The 23,201-nt window shown below is 30.6% G+C and overlaps 2 protein-coding genes across 2 annotated transcripts; one reads left to right on the top strand and one right to left on the bottom strand.

Moving 5' to 3' along the window:
- The first annotated feature begins 325 nt into the window (after nucleotides 1-325).
- LOC107864208 (phosphate transporter PHO1) lies at nucleotides 326-10,616 on the top strand. The gene is made up of 15 exons (XM_016710513.2): nucleotides 326-649; nucleotides 1,370-1,477; nucleotides 1,960-2,194; nucleotides 3,622-3,979; nucleotides 5,415-5,463; nucleotides 5,589-5,660; nucleotides 6,248-6,377; nucleotides 7,353-7,473; nucleotides 8,304-8,553; nucleotides 8,642-8,746; nucleotides 8,827-8,871; nucleotides 9,161-9,313; nucleotides 9,404-9,685; nucleotides 9,948-10,084; nucleotides 10,159-10,616. Exons 1-15 carry the CDS (start codon nucleotides 401-403, stop codon nucleotides 10,247-10,249), a joined length of 2,385 nt encoding a protein of 794 aa, XP_016565999.1. The 5' UTR covers nucleotides 326-400; the 3' UTR covers nucleotides 10,250-10,616.
- A 379-nt stretch (nucleotides 10,617-10,995) lies between these two features.
- Nucleotides 10,996-16,897, bottom strand: LOC107864209 (long-chain-alcohol oxidase FAO1). Its single transcript, XM_016710514.2, has 3 exons — nucleotides 16,557-16,897; nucleotides 15,803-16,075; nucleotides 10,996-12,941 (listed from the first exon to the last, which is right to left on the bottom strand). Exons 1-3 carry the CDS (start codon nucleotides 16,752-16,754, stop codon nucleotides 11,193-11,195), a joined length of 2,220 nt encoding a protein of 739 aa, XP_016566000.1. The 5' UTR covers nucleotides 16,755-16,897; the 3' UTR covers nucleotides 10,996-11,192.
- Between the last annotated feature and the right edge of the window lie 6,304 nt (nucleotides 16,898-23,201).

A 23,201-nucleotide genomic window follows, 5' to 3' on the forward strand; every position in this document is an offset into this window, starting at 1 on the left:
CTTGTTGGTAAATGAAGGTGACAATTATCCGTAAAATTAGTTGAGGTGCGCATAAGTGCACGATCGCGAACACCATAATTCTTTTTTAAAAAAAAAAATCAAAAATTACACGAGACTAAAATTACTCTAATTGATTACTTGCAATTCTCTCTCATAAGAATATGATAAAAAATATATATATTAAAATATTAATAAAAAATAACCTAACTTGATTTTTTGAAAAATGAAACATGACAAGTATTACGAGACGGAGGGAGTAATAACTTTTGTCTGTTTTCCGTACCCCTCTATATATCTTTGTCAACTTCTCTTCTTGTCTCTCACCTCTAAAATTTTCCCTCCTTTTCCTCCTTTTTTCTTTTCCACCATTTTTCTCTTTGGAAAAAGAAAAGAAAAAATAATGGTGAAGTTTTCTAAAGAACTTGAAGCACAATTAATTCCAGAATGGAAAGATGCTTTTGTAAATTATTGGCAACTTAAAAAACAAGTTAAGAAAATCAAGATTTCAAGAAAACCAAAACATAATATTCATCATTTACGTGATGGAAATTCTTCTATTATTCATGATTTTGGTCGATCCATTTTCGATTCGATTCGTTCTATCACCATTTCTAACAAGCTTCATAAACCTCATGATCAAATTTCCCAAGTATGGTTTTTTTTTTCCTTTCTTGTACTATATTATATTGTATAGCTTTTTGTTTTTCAAGTTTTATTTTGTAGTATTGTTTGAAAAAGAAAGGGAAAAGCTAAGTGATGTTGTTTTGAGGCAAAAAAGTTTGTTTAAAATATTTAGTTAAAATATATAGTCCATGGTTGCACCACCACTATCAATAGTGTCAAATGCATGTTTACTCTTGCTTTTTGCCACCTTTTTTTCTTTTCTTCTCCTTCATGAAATATTTTAGTACAAAAATCGAAAACAGACTCTCTATCTCGAGGTCAATGTATATTTTATATCCTTTCCGGACCTTATTTATGAAATTACGTGGGATACATCGTTATTGTATTTTTAATTTTTTATACAATATATATAGTAAAGATGGTTGTTTAGTTTCTATATTAATCTTCAACATGAAGATTAATATCAAGAAAATATCAAAGGTGGTGTGTGATATATAGCATGGTGGCAACAATAATGAAACGGTTCTTTTTTTTTTTTTCCTTTTATGTCATTTTTATCATGAAGTTATCGTGAAGAGTTGAAACAAGTACAACAACCTGAAAAAAGGAGTCAAAAATGAAAATGACAATTTAATTATTATCTAGGAATTTTGTTAGAATTAGTAAAGTTATCAATATTACTTTCTATATTGCTATTAATATAGCTTCTTTTTTCTTTTTTTTTTTTTGAAATTGTTTATGGTAGGTGAAGAGCATAATCAAAGAAGGAGAAGATGGAGGGGAACAAGAAGAGCAACAAGAAATGTATGAAACTGAAAATGAGCTGGTTCAGTTGTTTTCTGAAGAAGATGAGGTAATAATAATAATTTATTTCATGATTTAAAAAAAGAGGTAATAATAACAATCTACTACTAATTAGAAAATTCAATTTGAAAAGGACAAAAAAAAGGAATTAGCTACAAAAAGTTGAATAACACGTAACTAATATAACATCTTTGATAATTTGTAGCTACCTTGAGCTTCGAGAGTGTATCAAATATACTCTCTCTACCTCTTAAGGTAGATGTACGGTCTGCGTATACTTTATTCTCAGACCTCACTCGTAAAATTATGCTGAATATATTATTATTGTTGTTGTTGATGATGACTTATCGATAATTGTATCAAGTTATTTGTCTAGCGATAAAAATTATATATCCTCGGTTGATTTTTTTTATTTTTTTTTTAAAGTGAAGTTACAAAATGGGGTATTGAAAATTTTCAAATATTATGTTAATTTAGTGTCTTTCAATTTTCTTAATTTTTTTTTAGTATATTTGCATTTGTATTTTGTAGGTGAGACTATTTTTTGAGATGTTGGATGAAGAGCTAAAAAAAGTGAATGATTTTTACAAGACGAAAGAAAGTGAGTTTCTTGAAAGAGGTGATATTCTTAATAAGCAACTCCAAATATTATTGGATCTCAAGCAAGTTCTCAGTGACCGGCGCCGGAAAACCCTCGGGTCAAGGTCCGGATCCGGGTTTTTCAGTCGGACCCAATCGTCGTCTGGCCGGAACTCTGATTTTTCCGGTGAGTTATTGTTCAATTTTTCATCCTTTGTTTACAACATTTCTAATTAAGCATGACATGTGAATATAGTTAGTAACACAAGTTTATTTTCCTTAATATAATGTAATGTTTGTATAGTTCTAGGGCAATTTTGGAATGTAGTCTAAGTAAATACATTAAAGTTGTTATATTGAGAATACTTTTCCAATTTGCTTGGGTTTAATGTCTAAATCAAAAAAGATAATGCATAAAGTATTTCATATTTATGCAGAATCTAAAAAAAGGTCGCATTTTAAAGGTTTAGTTTCTAAATCGAAAGAAGATAATTCTTGTCAAGATATCGCAATTCAGATTATTGTATTAAGTTGAACATTTCAAGGTACTCCTAGGTTAACTATTTGAAAAAAAAAAAAAATCCTTTTTCTCATACTTGAAAATATATTAAATGAAGATTTAGTTACATTTATTTTTAATTGTAGTGCATATTTTTCCAAATTTTAAAGAATTATATATATAAAAAAAAATACTATAATAAGATTGATGTGTGAATAGTCTTGAAAGCATGTATGTATAGTTTCCTCCATTTACATGAATCATGGTGGTCCCAAAATACAAAGATTGTAACTTAATTTTCTTCCAACAAAATAATTATTCTTGTTTGATGATATATATTAGTGGATTCCACAACATTTTTCATATAAAAATTTCCACCTTATGATACTCACTCTTTTAAGATTTTAAACTTAAAATAGCATAAAAGGATTTAAATTATATACGCTGATTGCATAAAACTTTTTACACTATCACTATCATTTGGCCTATTAATAAGATGTTAGCCAGTATGGTACCAATTTTATCATATTACCAATTAAAGCATTATAATAACTTTATCAATAACCTGATATTGTGTATAGAACTTAAACTCAATACTTATATTTTGTGTATAGAACTTAAACTCAATACTCATATTTTTTGCCAACCGTTAGGGTATAGATCTTAAACTCAATAAGTGTAGTGTCACAGATATCATATGATATCAATTTAATTTTTTTTTTTTTTCTGAAAGTTGTTCGGACTATTTTAAAATATTTCTAGATGTGTTAGATCCTCGAAAAGTTATACATTTTTCGATAAGATCCGACACGCAAGAGGCGGAAGGATATTCATCTGAACCCCTTTCACTAAAAAATCACACTGTGTATACAAAATCAAAATATGTTACTACATACGGCCTATAGTATATTGTAGATGAAACCCGTTGCTAAAAATTCTGCCTCCACTACTGCACTAGACTCTACAAAAATACGATCAGATGCGTGTTGGACCCTCCAAAACCTATGCATTTACCGTAAATCCATCACGAATGTGATAACATTTTTGAATGATCCGAGCAACACAGTTTGAAACATAATAACATTCTCTCTTTTTTTTTTTTTGATGTTGTGTAGAAACAGCAAGTGAATATTGTGTTAGCCCAACAGGGTCAGAAACACCATCACAAACAGAAGAAGTGATAACAGCACTAGAGAAAAATGGGATAAATTTTGTGAATTCAGCAAGCACAAGGGCTAAGACTAAGAAAGGAGGCAAACCAAAAGTTGCCATGAGGATTGATATACCAGCCACAACACCAACAAGAACCATTGCTGCTGTCACATCTATGTTATGGGAAGATTTAGTGAATAACCCTAAAAAAGATGGACCTAGAGAATACATCAACAAGAAGAAAATTCAATGTGCTGAAAAGATGATTAGAAGTGCTTTTGTTGAACTCTATAGAGGCCTTGGCTTACTCAAAAATTACAGGTTTGTCGTCAATCTGTCGCTAAATAGTCCATATCTGACATAATAATATACATGTCTGTCGTCAATCTGTTGCTAAATAGTTAGGTTTGTCGTCAATCTGTCGCTAAATGATTAGTTTCGTATCTGATATAATAATGCATGTTTGTCGTCAATCTTTCGCTAAATAGTTCGTATCTGACATAATACAAGTTTGTCATCAATTTGTTGCTAAATAGTCCGTATCTGACATACAGGTTTGTTGTGAATCTGTTGCTAAATACTTTGTCGTCAATCTATCGCTAAATAGTCCATATATGATATAATACAGGTTTATCGTCAATCTGTTGCTAAATAGTTCGTATCTGACATAATATACATGTTTATCGTCAATCTGTGTCACTGAATCGTTCGTATCTGACACAAATTTTTGATGATATATTGTTAAATAAGATTAGTCGCGAAATTTTGTTGTTTAGGGACAGAAGTTGTCTATTGCTAACTCCTATCTTTTATAGTATTTCATTTTTCAAATATAAGTCGTGTAGTTTTCAGGAGGAGATTCAGAATTTTAAATAAGTATATGTACGATATTATGAATATTATCACTATACCTGTTATATACCTGCATAATGATAATAATATAGTAACAAGCAGTAACAACATTAGAAATTTTGCTAAAGGTATTGTTAATCAAGAACGTCCAAGATTTAGCATAATAATATAAAATGTAATATTTGTAGCGTTAATTACACAATATAATTTTTGAACCGACAGCATGTTCAACTGACCAAGATACCGATAGTCGTAGAAAAAAGTAATATTTGTCGAGTACAATGTAGAATTTTAATCATATTAATCATGGTAATAATAAATTTTATAAGTTCTACATAATGTATCAATAGAGGGAAAATACTTATACAATCAAATTACTTAAGAGGTGATTGCGTATAGCTAGCTTTCTATTTAATAAAGTAATTAGGTAACATATTAAATTACACAATTAGTAATAACTTAAATCCTAACTAAATATATATATATATGTGTGTGTCAAATAATAGTCCTAATTTAGTTATGAAAAACAAAAACACTTACTCTTTTTAGGAATGTTATGTATTTGCATTTTATAATTTAATAGATTTATGTCGTGATATTTTATTCATTCAACCACATTTGGAAACAATCATGTAACAAACAATAAAGTGTGTATATCTTTTATAAACGGAAAAAAAAAAAAAAAGCATCAAGAAGATGACAAAATAAAGCATTAAAAGTTTAGCAAACATTTCTAAACTCTTTTTTTGTTTGTTTGTTTTTTTATTTCTCTATTTTGGCAAATTATATGTCAGCTTTTCATCAAAACGTTACTTTTTTTCATTACGAATGGAAGTAGTTTCTTCAACGTATTTATTACTTTAATTTCAGTTCTAATAATTTCACTAACTTTGTTTTTTTTCAGCTCACTAAATATGGTGGCTTTCGTGAAGATACTTAAAAAGTTTGACAAGGTAATGTATTTTAAAAAAATAAAAAAAATGGAAAAATCAGTGTTTGCATCAGATCAATAAATGCATGCAACTCGTTAAATATTTTGTGATAATTTTATTTTTATTTTTTTACCCTCATCAAACAGGTAGCTAAGCAGCAATCATCAGCAAATTATCTTAAACAAGTGAAAAGATCTCATTTCATTAGTTCTGATAAGGTAAATTTTACGTAAAAAATTAAGAACTTATTACTATGATTATCTTTATGAATTATCACCTGTGCTTTATGAAAATGATTTTTCTCATATCAAATATATTTATAGTTTAACATTGTTTTACATTTTCTGTTGTCTTAGTGAATGTTCTTGGAAGGGTAAAAGAAAAAAAGTTCTCATGCATCTATTAGTGATGAGATATGATTAAGATGTCACTAAGTATTTGTGTTAAATCCCCTCATCTACCTATATTGCTCGAACTCTTCAAAAAAGTTTTCGCACTCGTATCAATGTGATCTGCCTTTTGTTGTATCATATCACGGCACGCACATCGACACTTAGATTCATACCCTAAATCCTAAAATTTACGTGATGAAAAATCTGAATTTTAGATTCATATCTATATAAAGAATCGACCCGTGGCCAAGTCCAAGCAACATATAGCTATTCTATCATGAATGAAATAGAAGTATATTAATTATTTATATATATGAAATATTGTTAGTGGTTAATGAGTTAATGGTGGAAAATGCATGTACTAATGTTTACAATATTTTATTTTATTATGTGTTTTGGTTATTGGTGAGAAGGTGGTTAGGCTAATGGATGAAGTGGAGTCCTTATTCACACAGCACTTTGCAAACAGTGACAGGAAAAAGGCAATGAAGTTCTTAAGACCCCAACAGAATAAAGAATCTCATATGGTCACTTTTTTTGTTGGTAAAATTCTTCACTCACCACCCACCCACCCCCACCCCCTTATTATAAAAATAATATAACTAAATAAAAGTTAATATCCACTTCCTAATATCTCACTAGATAGATCCATCTATATGCATATGCTAAGTAGTGCTAATAAAAGGTACTGTAAAAAAAGTCCAATTAAGCTAACAACAATTGAAATGACAACTAGGAAGAGGTTGCTTCTTCCTTAATCAGAGATCTCGGGTTCGAATCTTGGGTATGAAATAATCCTTGATAGAGAGTGCTATCCCGAATGGGCCCTACCTGACGCGAAACTGAATTAGTCGGGCTCTAATATGGATACCAAACACCGGATGGAAACCAAAAAAATCAACAACATTTGAAATGAAAATTTTAATCTTTATATTTATTTACAAATTTTATAGTCTACTGGCTAAAAATGTTAAAGATCTCAATAAAATTTGACAATATTACTCAATCTGTTACAAACTACTCGCCATGTTTCCTTTTTTATGAATCAAATTACATAAACTCGATCAATGTTTTAAGATTTATTTTTTATTGGGCTATAGATTTGATATGAGAAGCAGCGCAACTTATATTACTTTTGTATAATTTTGGAATATATAAATCGTATTTTCAAAATATAGAATTAATGTAATTCAAGTTAATGCTGAAATTAATTAAATTGACTCTCGAGAAGCGAAATACAACAACTAATATGGGGCAGAGGGAGAACCAAACATGGGAATAGGATGACTAATGTACTTATTCAAAATTCAATGTGTAACTCAAATAAATTCATTAACTCAAAAAAATAAAATACAATGCAAAATTTGGTTATATAGTCGTGCATTGAACATGTAAAATACGACGAAAATCTGCTATAACATGTTAAATTATACCAATAATGTAATTTTTTTTACACTGACGTTATATATAAGTTAAATACGAGTAGTTATATTTATCGATTTTTATTCGATTTTGCAGGTCTTTTCACAGGTTGTTTTGTGACGTTATTTAGTGTATACGCAATTTTGGCTCATTTGAGTGGCATGTTTTCTCCTACAACTGAAGCTGGCTATGTTGAAACTGTTTACCCTATTTTCAGGTACTTTTTAAAAAAAAAAAAAAAATAATTCTCACATTATTCTCATTTTTCCCTCTTTTTTCCTCTATTTATGGAATGTCTTTTTCCTCTTAAAGTAGATACAATTTTTTAGAAAATTTGATATTGTCATTGATTAACTAGTTAGTATGTAGACTGGTCGTTCACCCAACTGATTAAACTAATAATAGCCGTCGGATGTATAATATATGTATAAATCGTAAGGATTGGTAAGGTAACACCTAGCGTCCCTTGCTTGTACTTATCCCTGTTGAGGATTACTAATTTTTAATAAAAGACTGTTAGAAAAAATATGTATAAATCGTGTATAATCAATCTATTTATACGAGCTAGAAAAAGTAACCAGTAAATCTGCTCCACTATTTATGTGAAGATCCCTATATTTTTTGACAAAAATCTACTAATGAAGGATAATTTGGTGTATGTTAAGATTGTTAACATCCTGAACTTTGTGTCACTAGTACTAATTTTCTCTCATTTTTTAAAATCATGTAACAGCCCATAATAAGTCATACCTAGAAAACAAAGTAGATAACCTGCTATAACATGTTAAATTATAATAATTATGTAAACGAAGTTAAGTGAAGGGGAGCCTTGGAGTACCTTTGTTACCTTAGAAACAGCCTCTGGCAGAAATGAAAGATAAGGCTGCATACAATACACCCTTGTGATGGGCTCTTCCCCGGACCCTGTGCATAGCGGGAGCTTTAGTGCACCGGGCTGCCATTTTTTTTATGTAAACGAAGTTAAGTATTTTCGATGATTACAACGTTGTATGATGCTGAAAATGAGTTACGTGTAATGTTGTGCAGCATGTTCGCATTGCTAAGCTTACATTTGTTCATGTATGGATGCAATCTGTTCGTTTGGAAGAGCACAAGGATCAATTACAACTTCATATTTGAGTTTCAACCTAAAACAGCTCTCAAATATAGAGATGCTTTCCTCATAGGCACTTGCTTAATGACTTCTGTTGTTGGGGCTCTTGTTATTCACTTGATCTTACTTTCGAGTGGATTTTCTCCGAGCCAAGTCGATGCAATCCCTGGAATTCTCCTACTGGTTTGTCAACCGAATTCTTGCTTACTCGAAACATTTATGTTGAATGCAGATTGAGAGTTTTTGAATTGACTATCCTTGCATTTTTCAGATTTTTCTTGCTCTGCTGATATGTCCGTTGAATGTTTTCTATCGCCCAACACGCTTCTACTTCCTCAAAGTGATACGTAACATCATCTGCTCTCCGTTTTACAAGGTACTTTCATATCCTGAAAAATGAAAATCTTAGAGTGGTTACTATAAATAGTTTTTAATAATGTAATGATGTTGATGCAGGTCCTGATGGTAGACTTTTTCATGGCTGATCAACTAACAAGCCAGGTATTCAGGCTATCTTCTACTCGAAGGGGAGCTCTAGAGCAACGATAAAGTTGTCTCTGTGTGACCGTGTGACCTATAGGTCAAGGGTTCGAGCCATGGTATCAGTCACTGATACTTGCGTCGGGGTAGGCTGCCTACATTACACCCCCTTGGGTGTGGCCCTTCCCCGGACCCTGAGTGAACGCAGGATGTTCTGTGCACTGAGCTGCCCTTTGCATTATCTTCTATTCAACCACAATCTTGAATAGCATATTGATGATCTTGTTTTTTTTTTTTTTCCTGTCTTTAGATCCCATTGATGAGGCACTTGGAATCATCAGCTTGCTACTTTATTGCTGGAAGTTTGAAAAGTCATGGACTTCCAACATGTAAATCCGGTAGGATGTACAGAGAGCTCGCTTATGTTATCTCCTTCGCGCCATATTATTGGCGAGCAATGCAGGTAAATATTGTAACAGCTATCACTGCCAAAGACTGGAACTTTTACAATTTTCAGTGTGAACTAACTAGCGTATGTTTGTGATCTATCTAGTGTGCAAGGAGATGGTTCGACGAGTCTGACGTGAATCACCTAGCTAACTTGGGAAAGTATGTTTCTGCTATGGTAGCAGCTGGTGCTAGGCTAACCTATGCAAGGCAGCCTGATTCAAAATTATGGCTGGCGATCGTCTTGGTGACTTCAGTTATAGCCACAGTTTATCAATTGTATTGGGATTTTGTTAAGGACTGGGGATTTTTTGACCTAAAATCCAAAAACATTTTGCTCAGAGATGAACTGATCTTGAAGAATAAGAGCATTTACTATGCTTCAATTGTAAGTCCTTTCTCTTTGAACAGCCTTTTCGTTACATACAACAATATCATAGAGTAACCGGTAAAGTTGCTGTCATGTGACCAGAAGGTCATGGGTTCAAGACGTGGAAACAGCCTCCTGCAGAACTGCAGGATAAGGCTGTGTACAATAGACGTCCGGACCTTCCCCGAACCCCGTGCATAGTGGGAGCTTTGGTGCACCGGGCTGCCCTTTTACAACAATGTCATATATCTGAACATATTTTTGAAAATTTCAATCTTAGGCTTTGAATCTGGTCTTGAGAGTTGCTTGGGTAGAGACAGTGATGCATTTCAACTTCGGACTATTTGAATCGCGTTTACTTGACTTTACGCTTGCCTCGTTGGAAGTTATTCGACGTGGTCACTGGAACTTCTACAGGTACACCAAGTCCCTAAATATATCAGATTTTGTAGGAAATGAATATTCCTTACTGTATCTCTCTGGTTGTTTAGGTTGGAGCACGAGCACTTGAACAATGTTGGAAAATTCAGAGCAGTGAAAGCAGTTCCATTGCCTTTCCGCGAGACAGACTCCGATGGATAGAATAGATTTTAGAACCATGTTTGGATAACGAAGACAGAGGCTTCTCAATAAGAGGAAAGCAGTGCTTTCTGCAGCAGAAAATTGGAGGCACTTATCGCTTATGGTGTGAGTGGAGAATCCGCCATCATCTTGTTGATCGTTTAACAATCAATCGACCCTTATGGTTCAACGTGTTTCCAAGCAAAGTTGTTATTTCCATGCCTGTTTGTATATGTTCTCATTCTTAACAACTCAATTGTGATCAGAAATGTATCTCTGAGATCTTCTATTATTCTTAGTAAATATCAAATGTATCGATTTCCCAGAATAATTTTGTCCTCCTACCACAATATGATTGTATGTTATCAACATTCTGCGTCTTAAATCACATTATGATTGTCAAGTAATATCTAGGAATAAAGTAAGAGATGATAGTCCAAAACACACATGAAGTATCACATTTTTGCGAGTTTCATATCTGAACTAGAAGTTGTTTGTGTTTTCTACCTGAACTTTCACTAACTATTTATCAACACACAACTCGAAGATGACTAGAACAAGTGTGTTTGATTACAACCGCCAAAAGGCGCATGGCAACTTAATTTGGCCATAAAATTCCGTCCACGTGCCAGCTGAGTCATTAACTTCGAGACATTTTCTGATAAATTGTGTGTAATAGTTGAGGTAGTAAATGCAAACAACGGATAAGGAACTCGCAAAACAGTGATACTTCAGGTGTGTTCATCCGAAGAATGCTGAAGCTGATGGAAAGGACAAAACATGAATACTTTGTTTATTGATATCCTCTTTATCTGTACTAGTTACACATATCTTACTCGTTAAGAATGAAAGAGCGCTAAAATTTCATTGCAAATTACAAATATATGCACATTCAAAGAAGGACAAGGCATAACAAATGTGTATCGAAACAGTATATAGATAAAGAGGACGAATAGAGGAAAGCTTATCTAGAGAATTTTCCTACTTTTATCATCTCTGCTATCTTGTTGGACAGGCAATATGCAGTGGACTGGATAGTGATCATTGGATTTACGCCAACAGCGCCTGGAAGGACACTAGCATCACAAACAAATAGTCCATCTGCTTCCCAACTCTCTCCGTTCTCATCGACTGCACTGTCTTTTTCGCTCATTCCCATCCTGCAGCTTCCCATTTGATGGGCAGAACAGTAAGTTGTGAAATCCTTTACAAGTGACTTTGGCCCCTCAGCTGCTGTGACCGTGTCAAGAAACACCTCGATTTCTTTTTCACCTTTTCCCTTACATTTGATTCTCTGTCCATCGCTTTGTTGAGTGCCTACCTCATCAGCTCCTGCTGCTATCAAGATCCTTAAAGCTCGTCTTAGCCCGTGCTTCAAATTTTCTTTGTCTGCGGCATCAAACGTGTAGCTTATTCTTCCTTCTGACCTGACTTTTCCCGATCCTACGTCTTTAACCATTGCAAACAAATGAGCTGTTCTTGAATACTTGAGTAACCTATTCTTCATGTCCTCTCCAGATACCCAAGGACATAAAGCAGCGAATGATCCCGGTCCTAAAGCAGGTGCTTCTATAATAGCTCTTACATCGGAATCATAACTCCTAACTTCGTGCATTGAGGTAATGATTCCGCCTTCATGTATTTTTCCCTTGAGGTCTGAATTGGACTCAGGAAAGTACCCCCATGCCATTATGACTGGATGAAGACGGAGATTTCGGCCAATGTTTGGATTTTTCAATCCACTAGATATCATAAGTGGTGGTGTCAAAAGAGAACCACAAGCAGAAATGGTCACCTTGGCCTCAATACATATCCTCTTAGTGATATCTTTATTCAAACTACTTGCAATGACTCCTAAGCATTTCTTGTTTCTTGTTTTCCCATACTTGTTCTTTTCTAATATGAATCTCTCAGCTTTGCATCCTGTCATAATCACTGCTCCACAGTCCACAGCATCGACCAGCCAAGTTGTATCAGTTCCTTTCTTATCACCTCTTCTACATCCGTAGCAGCACGAGCCACAATAATGATTCCCGGATGAGTTTCTTGCCACGCCTTCAACTTCAAGACCGAGCTTTTCACACCCTTTTCGGAGAACTTGATTCTGAAGACCTTCTCGTGTGCACTCTTTTGTCACGTTGAGTCGTTCACAAACTTTGTCCATAGCTGATACATACTCAGGGCTTTGGAACATTGGGATTCTTTTATCGTCGCCCCATTCTTGTATAACGGAATCAGGGGTCTTAATGCAGACTGACCAATTAACAGCTGAGCCACCACCAACTGTTGAACCTGCCATGACCATAACTTTACCATCCAGCGTTGCGAGTATTCCTCCTGATTCATACATTTGACTCTGGGATGGTCCTTCAAGGGACGAATAGTCTGATTTGGTGAAGTAGTTTCCTTTCTCGACAACGACAACTTTCTGTCCAGAACTTGCAAGAACACTTGCTGCAACACCTCCACCACATCCTGAACCAACAATGACAACATCACATTGAACCTTGTACACGTTGTCTTCTGTGTCTTCTGTGACTTTTAGGCCTTTTTGGACAAGGGATTTGACAATGCTTGATTCTGTCTCATACATCGTCTCGACGATTCCCTTCTCGAGAGGTCTTCTCTCATCAGGTGTTTCTGAAGAATTCTCCTCATTGTCTACTTGATATCCCATGTCATCCCATGCTGGATTTTTAGAATCTTCACCAACCTATGACAAGAAAAGGACACTCAATTCAGCACTCAATGTGTTGAATGTAATGTCATAAACTATGTTGTTCGGACTCTTCAAAAATGCTGCTGCGTTCGGGTCGGATCCTCAAAAAATGCACTACTTGTAGAGGATCCGACATGCAACCATCAACATTTTTGAAGATTTTAAACAACATAGGTCAACAGCACTCACAAATTTGTTTTAAGTCGAGACAAATAATAGGTCCAATAAGTCTACTAATTGATGATCCAACTTCCCTATAAATGATTGGAAAGCATTTGAAAGTTAAAAAGGTTAAGAAGAAATGATACAAAGAGTCAACATCAATTACTCCCCAATCTCAATTTATGTGACTCTCTTTTAGTTTTAGTCGGTCCAAAAAAGAATGACATATTTCTATCATTCCTAAACTTCGTGTCCAATCAAACGTTATCACATAAACTGATACAGAGGGAATTCTTGATATTCTCATCAAATACTGAATATTGTAGCTACTGTTCATATTTAAACATCTCATAAACTCTATGTTGTTCGGATCCTTCATAAATTTTGCCGCATCATCAGTATCATGCATCTGAAGGACCAAACACTCGTCCAACGATATATTTGAAGAGTTTGAACAACATAGATCAAGAAAACATTAAATTAGTAGTGGTTTGTTGCTTTCTTCCATTTAAGATCCCATAATACTAAAAACCAAGAAAAGGAAACCAAAACCAAAAAGATGTACATTATAATTTTGGGACCAAATTATAGATGAGGTCTCCGTTTCTACTGGAAAAAAAAAAATTGGTCCACGGATAAAAAGTTACTAGTAAAATTTACTAACACATAATAAGTGACATTGACATTTGACACTAAGGGTGTGTTTGGTATGAAGGAAAACGTTTTCCTAGAAAATGTTTTCTTGGAAAACAACTAGATTTCTTACTTGTTTTCCTGTGTTTGATTGGTGGATGGAAAATATTTTTCGAAAAATATTTTGTATTGTTTGGTTGGTGAATAAAAAAATATTTTTCAAATATTAAAATTAAAATATTTTTTTAATAAGGGTAGTAGGGGGTGGCGTGGGGTGGGAGATTTGAGGGTCGGAATAGGAATGGGTGATTTTGAGAGTTGTATGAATATTTCAATTTAAGAATGAGGTTGAATGAGAGTTTTGGAAAATATTTTCCTTAATTTTTGAAGGGAAGTCATTTTCCTTAGTTTTAAGGAAAATAAGTTGATTTAGAAAATACTTTTCAAAATCTGTAAGCCACCAAACTGGACATACCAAACACACCCTAACTGTTAACATATGAAAAAGTCCAAGCTAAAGAGCTATCATTTTCAGCCACCTAACTTCTTAAGAAAAGAAAAATTATAATAATGATTTCTTGTCAACAAATAAATAGTGACTAATTAATTATAGGTCATCTTCAATAGTCACATGTTGTAACTTGCAAATTGTCATACATGTGTTTTGCTAGGATTTGCTAGTAAACAAAAAGATCATTATCCCAAAATTCATTTGTTAGTTTTTTTTTTTGGTCAAATTTATTTAATAAATTATATTAGAATATTAGTCTATTATTCCAGCCTAGTGTTTATATCAACTCGATAAATATATACATCTCTTCATCTAAATTGTTGTCAGTTAATTAATACATATTTTTACTTTATTTTATCATTGATTTAGTTTGGTATAAACGCCCAACAAAGGTAAAAAAATTTTCAACAAAATATAAGAGATCAATTTAAGACTAACGAGACTACTTCAGAGATGAATATAAACTTAGCTAGTATAGTCTCACGGAGCAGATAGAGAGTGCATATAGTTTATCCATATGTCAAAATAGAGAACTATTTTTGACAGATCCTCGACCTGAAAAGATGAAAAACTAACAAACTTTTTCTTTGTTAGTGTCTAAATTAAATTATGTGATTCACGCACCTAGTGATTTTCAATTATTTAAGCAACTTTTTCTCTCATTTCTTTCCAAGTGAGATGGGACTTTAAAATAAAATATGTGAAATTAAAAAAACATGATGCCAGCACAATTTCAGAGATTGATGTGATCTAATACGTTAAAATATGAAACTTCCTAATGACCAATTCTTCATAAACACTCAAGTCAAGATGGCTATATTGAGGGAAAAAAATATATTATTACCCATTTGTTTAATTTCCAAATCAAGAAAGATAATTATAAAGTACTTTTATAATTTCTCAATTTAGAAAGATACCTTCATTTCTAACTTAGCATGCTGTCCATATCACAATTAAAAGGGATCAATGATAAATTTTTATTTGATTTTTGTTATATAACTCGAATACATCTGGCCTTTAATTAATTAAAATGTGTGTTTTTGATCTTTTTATGTAGAAAATATGTTATGTTTAGAGTTTAGACTATTATTAAATGTACATTAGCAGCAAATATGAAGTAACAGAACGAGTTTTATCTAAGTCATGAATAATTAAACAGTGAAACAACTATTGATTCTGAAATTTTTTGAATATTCATCGTCAAAGATATCAAAATGCAAATTTCAAATAATTAAAGGTTAAATATATTTAATTACATATTACAAGGACTAAATTTAAAATTTATTAAGGGACAAAAAAACTCCATTAACCCCAAGAAAAAATATCCAACACAAATATTAACTAGAAGTTCCAAGTTCAAACTTCGAGTATAAAATTATCTTTGTTAAGAAACGTTTTATCCTAATATGGGACATTCCGCCACGAACAAGAATCGATTAAACCCTAATACAAATATCAGACACCGAATAAAATATGTTAGAAATAAACCCTAATACAAATATCAGACACCGAATAAAATATGTTAGAAAGAAAAGATAAGAAGAATTACCTGAGTAAAGAAGACATAGAGACACAAGAACTTGATGAACACAAATGCCAATCTAATAGGAGTTAAATATCTATTTTTTAACCATTTCTGCACCACAATTTCTCTTTTTTCCAGTGGAATATCAGAGAATTTGTTAATATAAGGCCAACTTTTTCCAAAACAAAACAATCCACAAATTAACAATGTCCCAATTCTTGTTGATAGAATTTTCAACAAACCCAACACCAAGATTCTTGCTTCAAAAAAACCCCTTTTCATTACAACCTCTGCAACCTACAAATGATTTAAAAAAAACCCCATTAAATTACAAAAATAATAACAACAAAATACTCAATATAATTCTATAAGCCGAGTCTCGTTAGAGTATAGTACCCCTATCAGAAGTAGGTTGACTATTTTTGATAGACACTCGACTCAAAAAAAATAATTATTAAATTATTTTTTTTTTAGTAAAAATGTGTGTGGCAGAAAGGGCTAGTAAATAGGGAAGGAGATTATGAAAATTCAGATAATCAATCAATTGAATTACTAAGATTCTTCAACCTTAAAACTACTTCAATTCACCCTAAAAAGAAAAGAAAACAGAAAACAAAAATATTGGTTTTAAACTTTTTATAAATCTTTTTTTGGAAGAATTAACCTAAATAGTCGTCCACTCAATCTTCAAAACTATATCATATGTACGAACGATCCATATATATATATATCGACTAGAAAAAAGTAAACAGTGAATCTGACCTACTATTTAACTTACCTCATCAGGAATTGGATATTGAGAGCCAGAAACTTGATGAAAGCATTGAATTTTCTGACCATTATTTTGAAGAGAATTTAAAGGAAGAAAAGTTTCAGAAATGGCAGACAAAGTTTCCATTTGAGATGAAGAAAACTTATGACTATATTTTGTTTCTCTTCTTCCACCTCTAAGTAAAGGATGACCTCTTTTCTCCATTCTTCTTCTTTTGTTTGTTTGTTTTTTTTTTTTTTTGATTCTTTTTATGTTTGTTGGTTTTTACTGAGTGTTTGAAATTTGTAAAGACAAGTGTTTGGTATTTATAGGGGAATGAAAATGAGATGAGGAGTATCTTTCTTGTCTCTATCTGCATGAGAAAAGGCAAGAGTTTAACAACTATCTCAAAATCTTCTTCTTTTTCTTTTTTTTTTTTGTACCTCACCCTATATTTTATCTTTTGTTTTTTCTACTTCATTTTTATTAATTTACTTGACATCCAGTTTTAATTAAGCGAGTTTAATATTTAAAGGAAATTTAACCTTAAGAGTTCAACATCTGATATAAATAAATAAAAATAATTTTAATCATGTATTTATGATATATTTTTTCATCAAGGAATCAAATAAAATCACCCCTAACCAAAAGTTAGTTTCGCCCTTACTAGGCATACAGATTAAAAAAGAAAAAAGATTTTTAAAATGTGTGGTTTAAAGCAGACCATTGATTTTTGTATGGTTATACATTATTATAATAAGGACTAAAAAAAAGAAAAAATTTAAAGTTAAATTCTTTTTTATTATAAAAGGACGACATATACATATATGAAAAAATTTAAATATAAGGTGAAGAAGAGTTCAAAAATGTTTTAGATTATAAATTTTTGAACCCTAAATGTAATTTAAATATAAGGTGAAGAAGAGTTCAAAAATGTTTTAGATTATAAATTTTTGAACCCTAAATGTGATCTTCATATTATTATTTCAAGGATTGATAAGTTGGCAAGTTTTTTGAAAAAATGTACTTAAAATTGTAGGCAAATTTTACATTAAGCATGTGAAAGAGGATAGTGAAAAGCTTTATAAATAATGTCATAGCATAAGTTTACATTATACATCTCTTTTGAGTTCGATAATAATATAATCCATTGAATAAATTTGTAAGATCTATTTGACGAGAACAAATAATGTGTTTTATAAATTATATCGTCACATAATTAAAATTTCTGATTCCGACACAACATTAATTTCACACCACCCTATGTGGTGTGTATGAACTTTCTCTGTTTCGTTTTAGTTGGCCCTTTTTTAAAAATATTTGTTTCAATTTAGTTGTTCTTTTGATAGAATCAAGAATATATTATTATGTTTTTTTAATACTACTCTTAATATTAAATGACTAAACAAAGTGTATTTACTCAAATTTATATTTTTAAGGCATAATTAATGAGGCTAATTTGATCAAATAAACCTCTAATTAATATTTTTTTAATGAATATGTCAAGTCAATAGGGGTCAATTAATATGAATTGGAGGGATTATTTGTAAGGCCATGTAATAATTGATTTATAATTAATAAGAGCAAAACGTGACAATTATATATACCACCACATATTTAGGACCCCAATGCATAGTGAATTTCATTTATTGATGTTTATAATATGATCTACCCCATCTTTAAATAATAAAGAACCGTGAATAATATTTCAACAAAATGAATTATTTAATGTTAGAGCAAAAGTAGAGCTCTATAGACTACACGTATTTGAATTTTATTTAATTCTGTTTTATTGGCTTTCTTTTCTTTTTTATTTGTCTAAGATCCTGTATATATTTTCTTTTTTCTTTTTGTGCATTTGATATTCAAAATTTAATTTGATTCGACTAATTCAAATTCCTATTTTGTAGGCTTTACTAAAAGTGGAAGTTGTCTTTACCGTTTACTATAAGGAAGTTAGTTATCTGATTGATTTTTCAAGTAGTTTTTGGAGAAAAACTTGATAAATAGCGTTTGGTTATATAATTTGTCATTATTTGGCAAATAATTCAAACTCGAAGTACTAGAAAAAAATAGTATTTAGGCCAAATTCTGTTTTTTTTTGATAATTTTTAAAAGTGAAATATATTTTTCAAATACTATTACCAAACACATGATGGAAGTTCACCCAAAAATGACTTGCCAAAAATATTTAAAAATCTATGGCCAAATGCTAAATAAGTATTTTCATTTTCAAAATTTGGATTTGAAACTTACATTTAAGAGTTAGGTGTGCAATTAGTGGCAGAACTAATTAATAAGATAAAGATATTTTTATTTTGTATATATTAATTTTTAAATTTCCTCGACATTAGAAATTTTTAAATATATAGATAAGATATGTTCAAAAATTGTGTTGGTTGGTTATAAGTTTGAATTGCGAATGTGATATTTATATATTATTTTTAATTCTCTTACTAAAAATTCTTAATATAATCTGCATTTCACTATACTATTGTTTGGTGATGTCTAAAGCTTTATATATTATTGCTGAATTAATTGGTTATTACTTTTTCGATTATATCTAAGTCTTCGCTAGAGCGCGCATTTATGACAATCACTAAGTTTATTTTTTTTTATTTTAATTCTCATAGTTTTTCTTCTCTACGATACATATAAAAATTCTTCCATTTGAAGTAACATCAATATAATATGAAAATCACTCTACATATTTAATCGTTAAATTCAAACAACACAAAATTAATATCCAAATTGAACTGAAAATGAAATTTAAGGTTAAAATATTCTTAATTAGTTTTGAATTGAAAAAATTGGACTTAAAATGACAATGTCTTAGAATTTAAAAAATTAAATATAAAAATAATTTCTTAAATTTTAAATTAGAATTTGAATTTTTTAGTACATTAATTATGTCCTACAAATAATGGCTACATCTTAGGGAGGCCCTTATTAAGTGGCTAGTTGGTGCAATTTCCACTTTATATATCAAAGTGCAAACGAAAATATTACTAACACCACACACATATTTGAACCTCATTGGACAAAGATCCACTTGCTATTTATTTTTATTTTTTTATTTCTCACTCGGTGTTCGATATCCACATTCGAGTTTGAATAACTTGGATTTGCGTTGGGAAGTTCCTATTGGCAGTAAAAAGCTCTCTATCAAAGGCGATTCCATACTTAACTTAGGGTTTGAAACCGAGACATTTGGTTAAGAATGAACGAGTAGAGGAGTACACACCACTTCAGCACGACTTTTGATGATCACTTTCTATTTAATTTTATTTATTTTATTTCTCACTCGATATTCGATATCCATATTAGAGTCTGAATAATTTAGATTTGCGCTAGGAAGTTCCACTATAGGCAGTAAAACGCTTCCTACCAAAGACGATTCCATACTTAAGGTTCAAAACTGAAACGTTCGGTTAAATGAAAGAGTAAAAGAGTACTTGTCGCTCTACCACAATATTTAATGGTGACTAGCTATTTATTGATGTAAAATAAAATATGATCTATTCCTATCTTTAAATCATCAACAACCATGATTTTTTTCTTCTAAAAAATGGCGTTTTTAAAATTGAAAAAATATATATTTAATGTTTGGTTGAGACTTCAATTATTTTAGGTATTCATCACTTTCTTATTGATTTGCATGAATTGTACAAAAAGGTTTTAATTGTGTCTTGAAAAAATTGCTTTAAGTCTAGATATTTCTTTTGAATGATTAGTTAGTGTGAGAGGGGGTGAAGTTTGTTATTAGTTATTACCATAATTCTAAAGTTTTGGTTAGGTTTGTTGTAGAAAATAATGCATGTTTTTGGCTTTCCTTTAATTAAGGGTATTAATTCCTTTAATTAATCCCAATTTTATGGATAAACATGTACATCTAGAGGGTTGTATAAGAAATGTATTTTTTTTTTTTTTTGGATTTCCTACTCATTAGGTAATCCTAGAAGAAAATATCTAGAATGTAATAAAGTATTTTTGATGGGTAAATAAAAAAATAATTAAATTTTTTAAAAATAAAACTTAAATTCTAGATAAATATGACTAATTATTTGACGTCTTCTTTAATTCGTGTTGATTCTATTAGCTAGGGGTAATAACTGAATATCCCCTCTCAGAGGCGGAGCCAACTCTCTTTAGGGGTTCATCCGAACTCCTTTCGACGAAAAAATATACTATTTATATATGATTAAAATTATTTTTTATGTGGTTATAGTAGGTGTTGAACCCCCTTCGACTTAATTTTCTTTAAACATTAAACTTTCTTACTTGAAATCCTGATTACGCGTCTGTCCCTTCTCTTTATCCCTATAAACCTAGTGTACTTTTGCTCTTCTTTTATTTTCGGGGGTCTTTCCCAAATTAAGGCAAGTAAAGAGTAGCTGCTTTCTCCGTCTCACCTGATATGACAAGCATTTTTTAGTGCTCTTTTTTCTGTCCCTTGGGTAGGCATTCGGTATTCGATTCGATATTTTTAAATTTTAGGTTTGGTAATCGATATTTGAAAGTAGATATCATATATCATACTTATAAATGTTGGTTCAATATTTTGGTAATCGGTAAATTAAACTTCGATTCGGTATGACTTTTGGTAATACCCATATTAAAGTTGAAAATGTCTAAATGTACGTTTTAACTTCAAAGAGTATATTTAGTAGAAACCATATTTAGTATTTCTTTTGTTGCTTTTTACCAATATATTACCAAGATTCAAGAGATTCTTTGGGATTGGCTAATACTATTGTCTATTGAGTTGGTTAGATATATTGTATTATAATATATATATATATATATATATATATATATATATATTTGGTAAATACCGAATACCAAGTGGTATTAATATCTTTTACCAAATCTAATTCCGAATACCTAAATATTAAATTCTACTCCCAAATACCGAATTATCGAATACCAATTACTAAATTATTTTATTTAGTTCAGTAATTCAATTTTCGGTATTTTATGCCCAGCCTTACTAGGGAAGACGTCTCAAGAATAGTTCTATTATTTTTTGTTAGCCGAAAACACGATTTTCAGATGAAAATTTTGCTTTAGCTTTTGCTTTATTCGCTGAATCTGGAGATTTATACTTGTTAGAAATTATATTTTTACTCTTCTTTATATTTTTGGGGTTTTTTTGCAAATTAAGGCAAATTAAGAGTAGTTGCTTTCTCTGCGTCACCGATATGACAAGCATTTTTTTTTTAATTATGTACTCTTATATTTGGCTAAGTTTTTCTTTAAATTATAATTATTATTATTATTAATTTTAACCAAGCCATATTCATTTATTCTTGGGGATCATTCAAAAATGCTACATTTTGCTGGAAAACTCACCTTTCATAGCCATATTTTACATAATTACCATTTATAACCGTTGTATTCAATTTACGCCCGCTGTATTCGATTTTATCAATAATTTGTATTCATATAAAATATAAATACAGTATCATTTAGCTGTTATATTCGATTCACATCCGATGTATTCACTTTTACTAAATAGTCTGTATTCATAAAAACATAAATACACTACATATTTAGTCTTGCCAAAAACACTACCATTTTTTTTTCTTTTTTTTCTTTTTTCTTTTTCGTGTTTTCCTATTTTTATTTTTATTTTTTCTTTTTCGTGTTTTCCTTTTTCCTATTTTCGTCGTTTCTTCTTCTTCTTTTTTCTAATTTTACCTATTTTTTTTTATATATATATTCTTCTCTCTTCTATCTCTCTTTCTTCTTCTTCTTCTTTTTTAATTTTTTCTGTACTTATTTTCTTTATCATTTTTTTGTTCTTCTTTATATTTTTTGTATTTTTTAAAAATATAATTATTCGAGCACAATTCATTGATGATAACGTAAATATCATAATTGTTTATCTATTTGTAATCACCGTCATTTATATTTTTGTATTCATTGATACAACTATATTTGTATTTGTATTTTAAAGTTCACGCTTGTATTTGTATTTTGTAGTTCGCGTTTATATTTGTATTTTATAGTTCGCACTTGTATTTGTATTTGTTAGTTCGCACCATCATTTATATTTTATATAATTCGCACTTGTATTTTAAAGAACTGTTTTGTATTTGTATTTTATAATTGACTGTATATTATATTGGATTATATTTGTATTATGATTTTATTATGTTTGTATATTTAGATTATATTTGTATTTGTATTCTATTTTCGTTGATGTCTTTTTATTTTTAAAGAATTATTTTATATTTTTATTTATAAGTTGATTGCATATTGTATTTAGTCGTGATTATGTACAATTTATTATTTGTATTTGTATACAAACAAGTAACTACATTAATTGTATTTTCTTGATTCTAAAATATATAAATATGCAATGTATCATTTGATAGAAATATACCGTTTTGTATTTGTATGTCAAAATTATTATTCGTATTTGTAAATAAATAAATATCACTTGATATAAATACAATTACAAACAAATGAAACCAATGATTTTAAAAATACAAATACATATTGTATTTTTATAAAAATTTGAGTTGTATTTATTTGTATCAATAAATACAATTCGTATAAATAAATACAAACAAATATTCTAAAAAACAAAATCAATCGTTCCTTTTCAATAATTAAAAAATACAAATGATAGTTCACACTTGTATCTATATGTTATAGTTTGCATTT

The sequence above is a fragment of the Capsicum annuum genome, chromosome 3 (assembly GCF_002878395.1).
Source record: "Capsicum annuum cultivar UCD-10X-F1 chromosome 3, UCD10Xv1.1, whole genome shotgun sequence".
Taxonomy (NCBI): domain Eukaryota; kingdom Viridiplantae; phylum Streptophyta; class Magnoliopsida; order Solanales; family Solanaceae; genus Capsicum; species Capsicum annuum.

What these genes read in the sequence shown, in the direction of transcription:
- LOC107864209 (XM_016710514.2), bottom strand. Translation starts at nt 16,754, where the DNA reads ATGGAGAAAAGAGGTCATCCTTTACTTAGAGGTGGAAGAAGAGAAACA. An exon ending in AATATCCAATTCCTGATGAG is followed by an intron (nt 16,076 to 16,556) that starts GTAAGTTAAATA and finishes AATCATTTGTAG; the next exon opens with GTTGCAGAGGTTGTAATGAA. An exon ending in TCTATGTCTTCTTTACTCAG is followed by an intron (nt 12,942 to 15,802) that starts GTAATTCTTCTT and finishes TTCTTGTCATAG; the next exon opens with GTTGGTGAAGATTCTAAAAA.
- LOC107864208 (XM_016710513.2), top strand. Translation starts at nt 401, where the DNA reads ATGGTGAAGTTTTCTAAAGAACTTGAAGCACAATTAATTCCAGAATGG. An exon ending in GGCTTACTCAAAAATTACAG is followed by an intron (nt 3,980 to 5,414) that starts GTTTGTCGTCAA and finishes GTTTTTTTTCAG; the next exon opens with CTCACTAAATATGGTGGCTT. An exon ending in ATTTCATTAGTTCTGATAAG is followed by an intron (nt 5,661 to 6,247) that starts GTAAATTTTACG and finishes ATTGGTGAGAAG; the next exon opens with GTGGTTAGGCTAATGGATGA.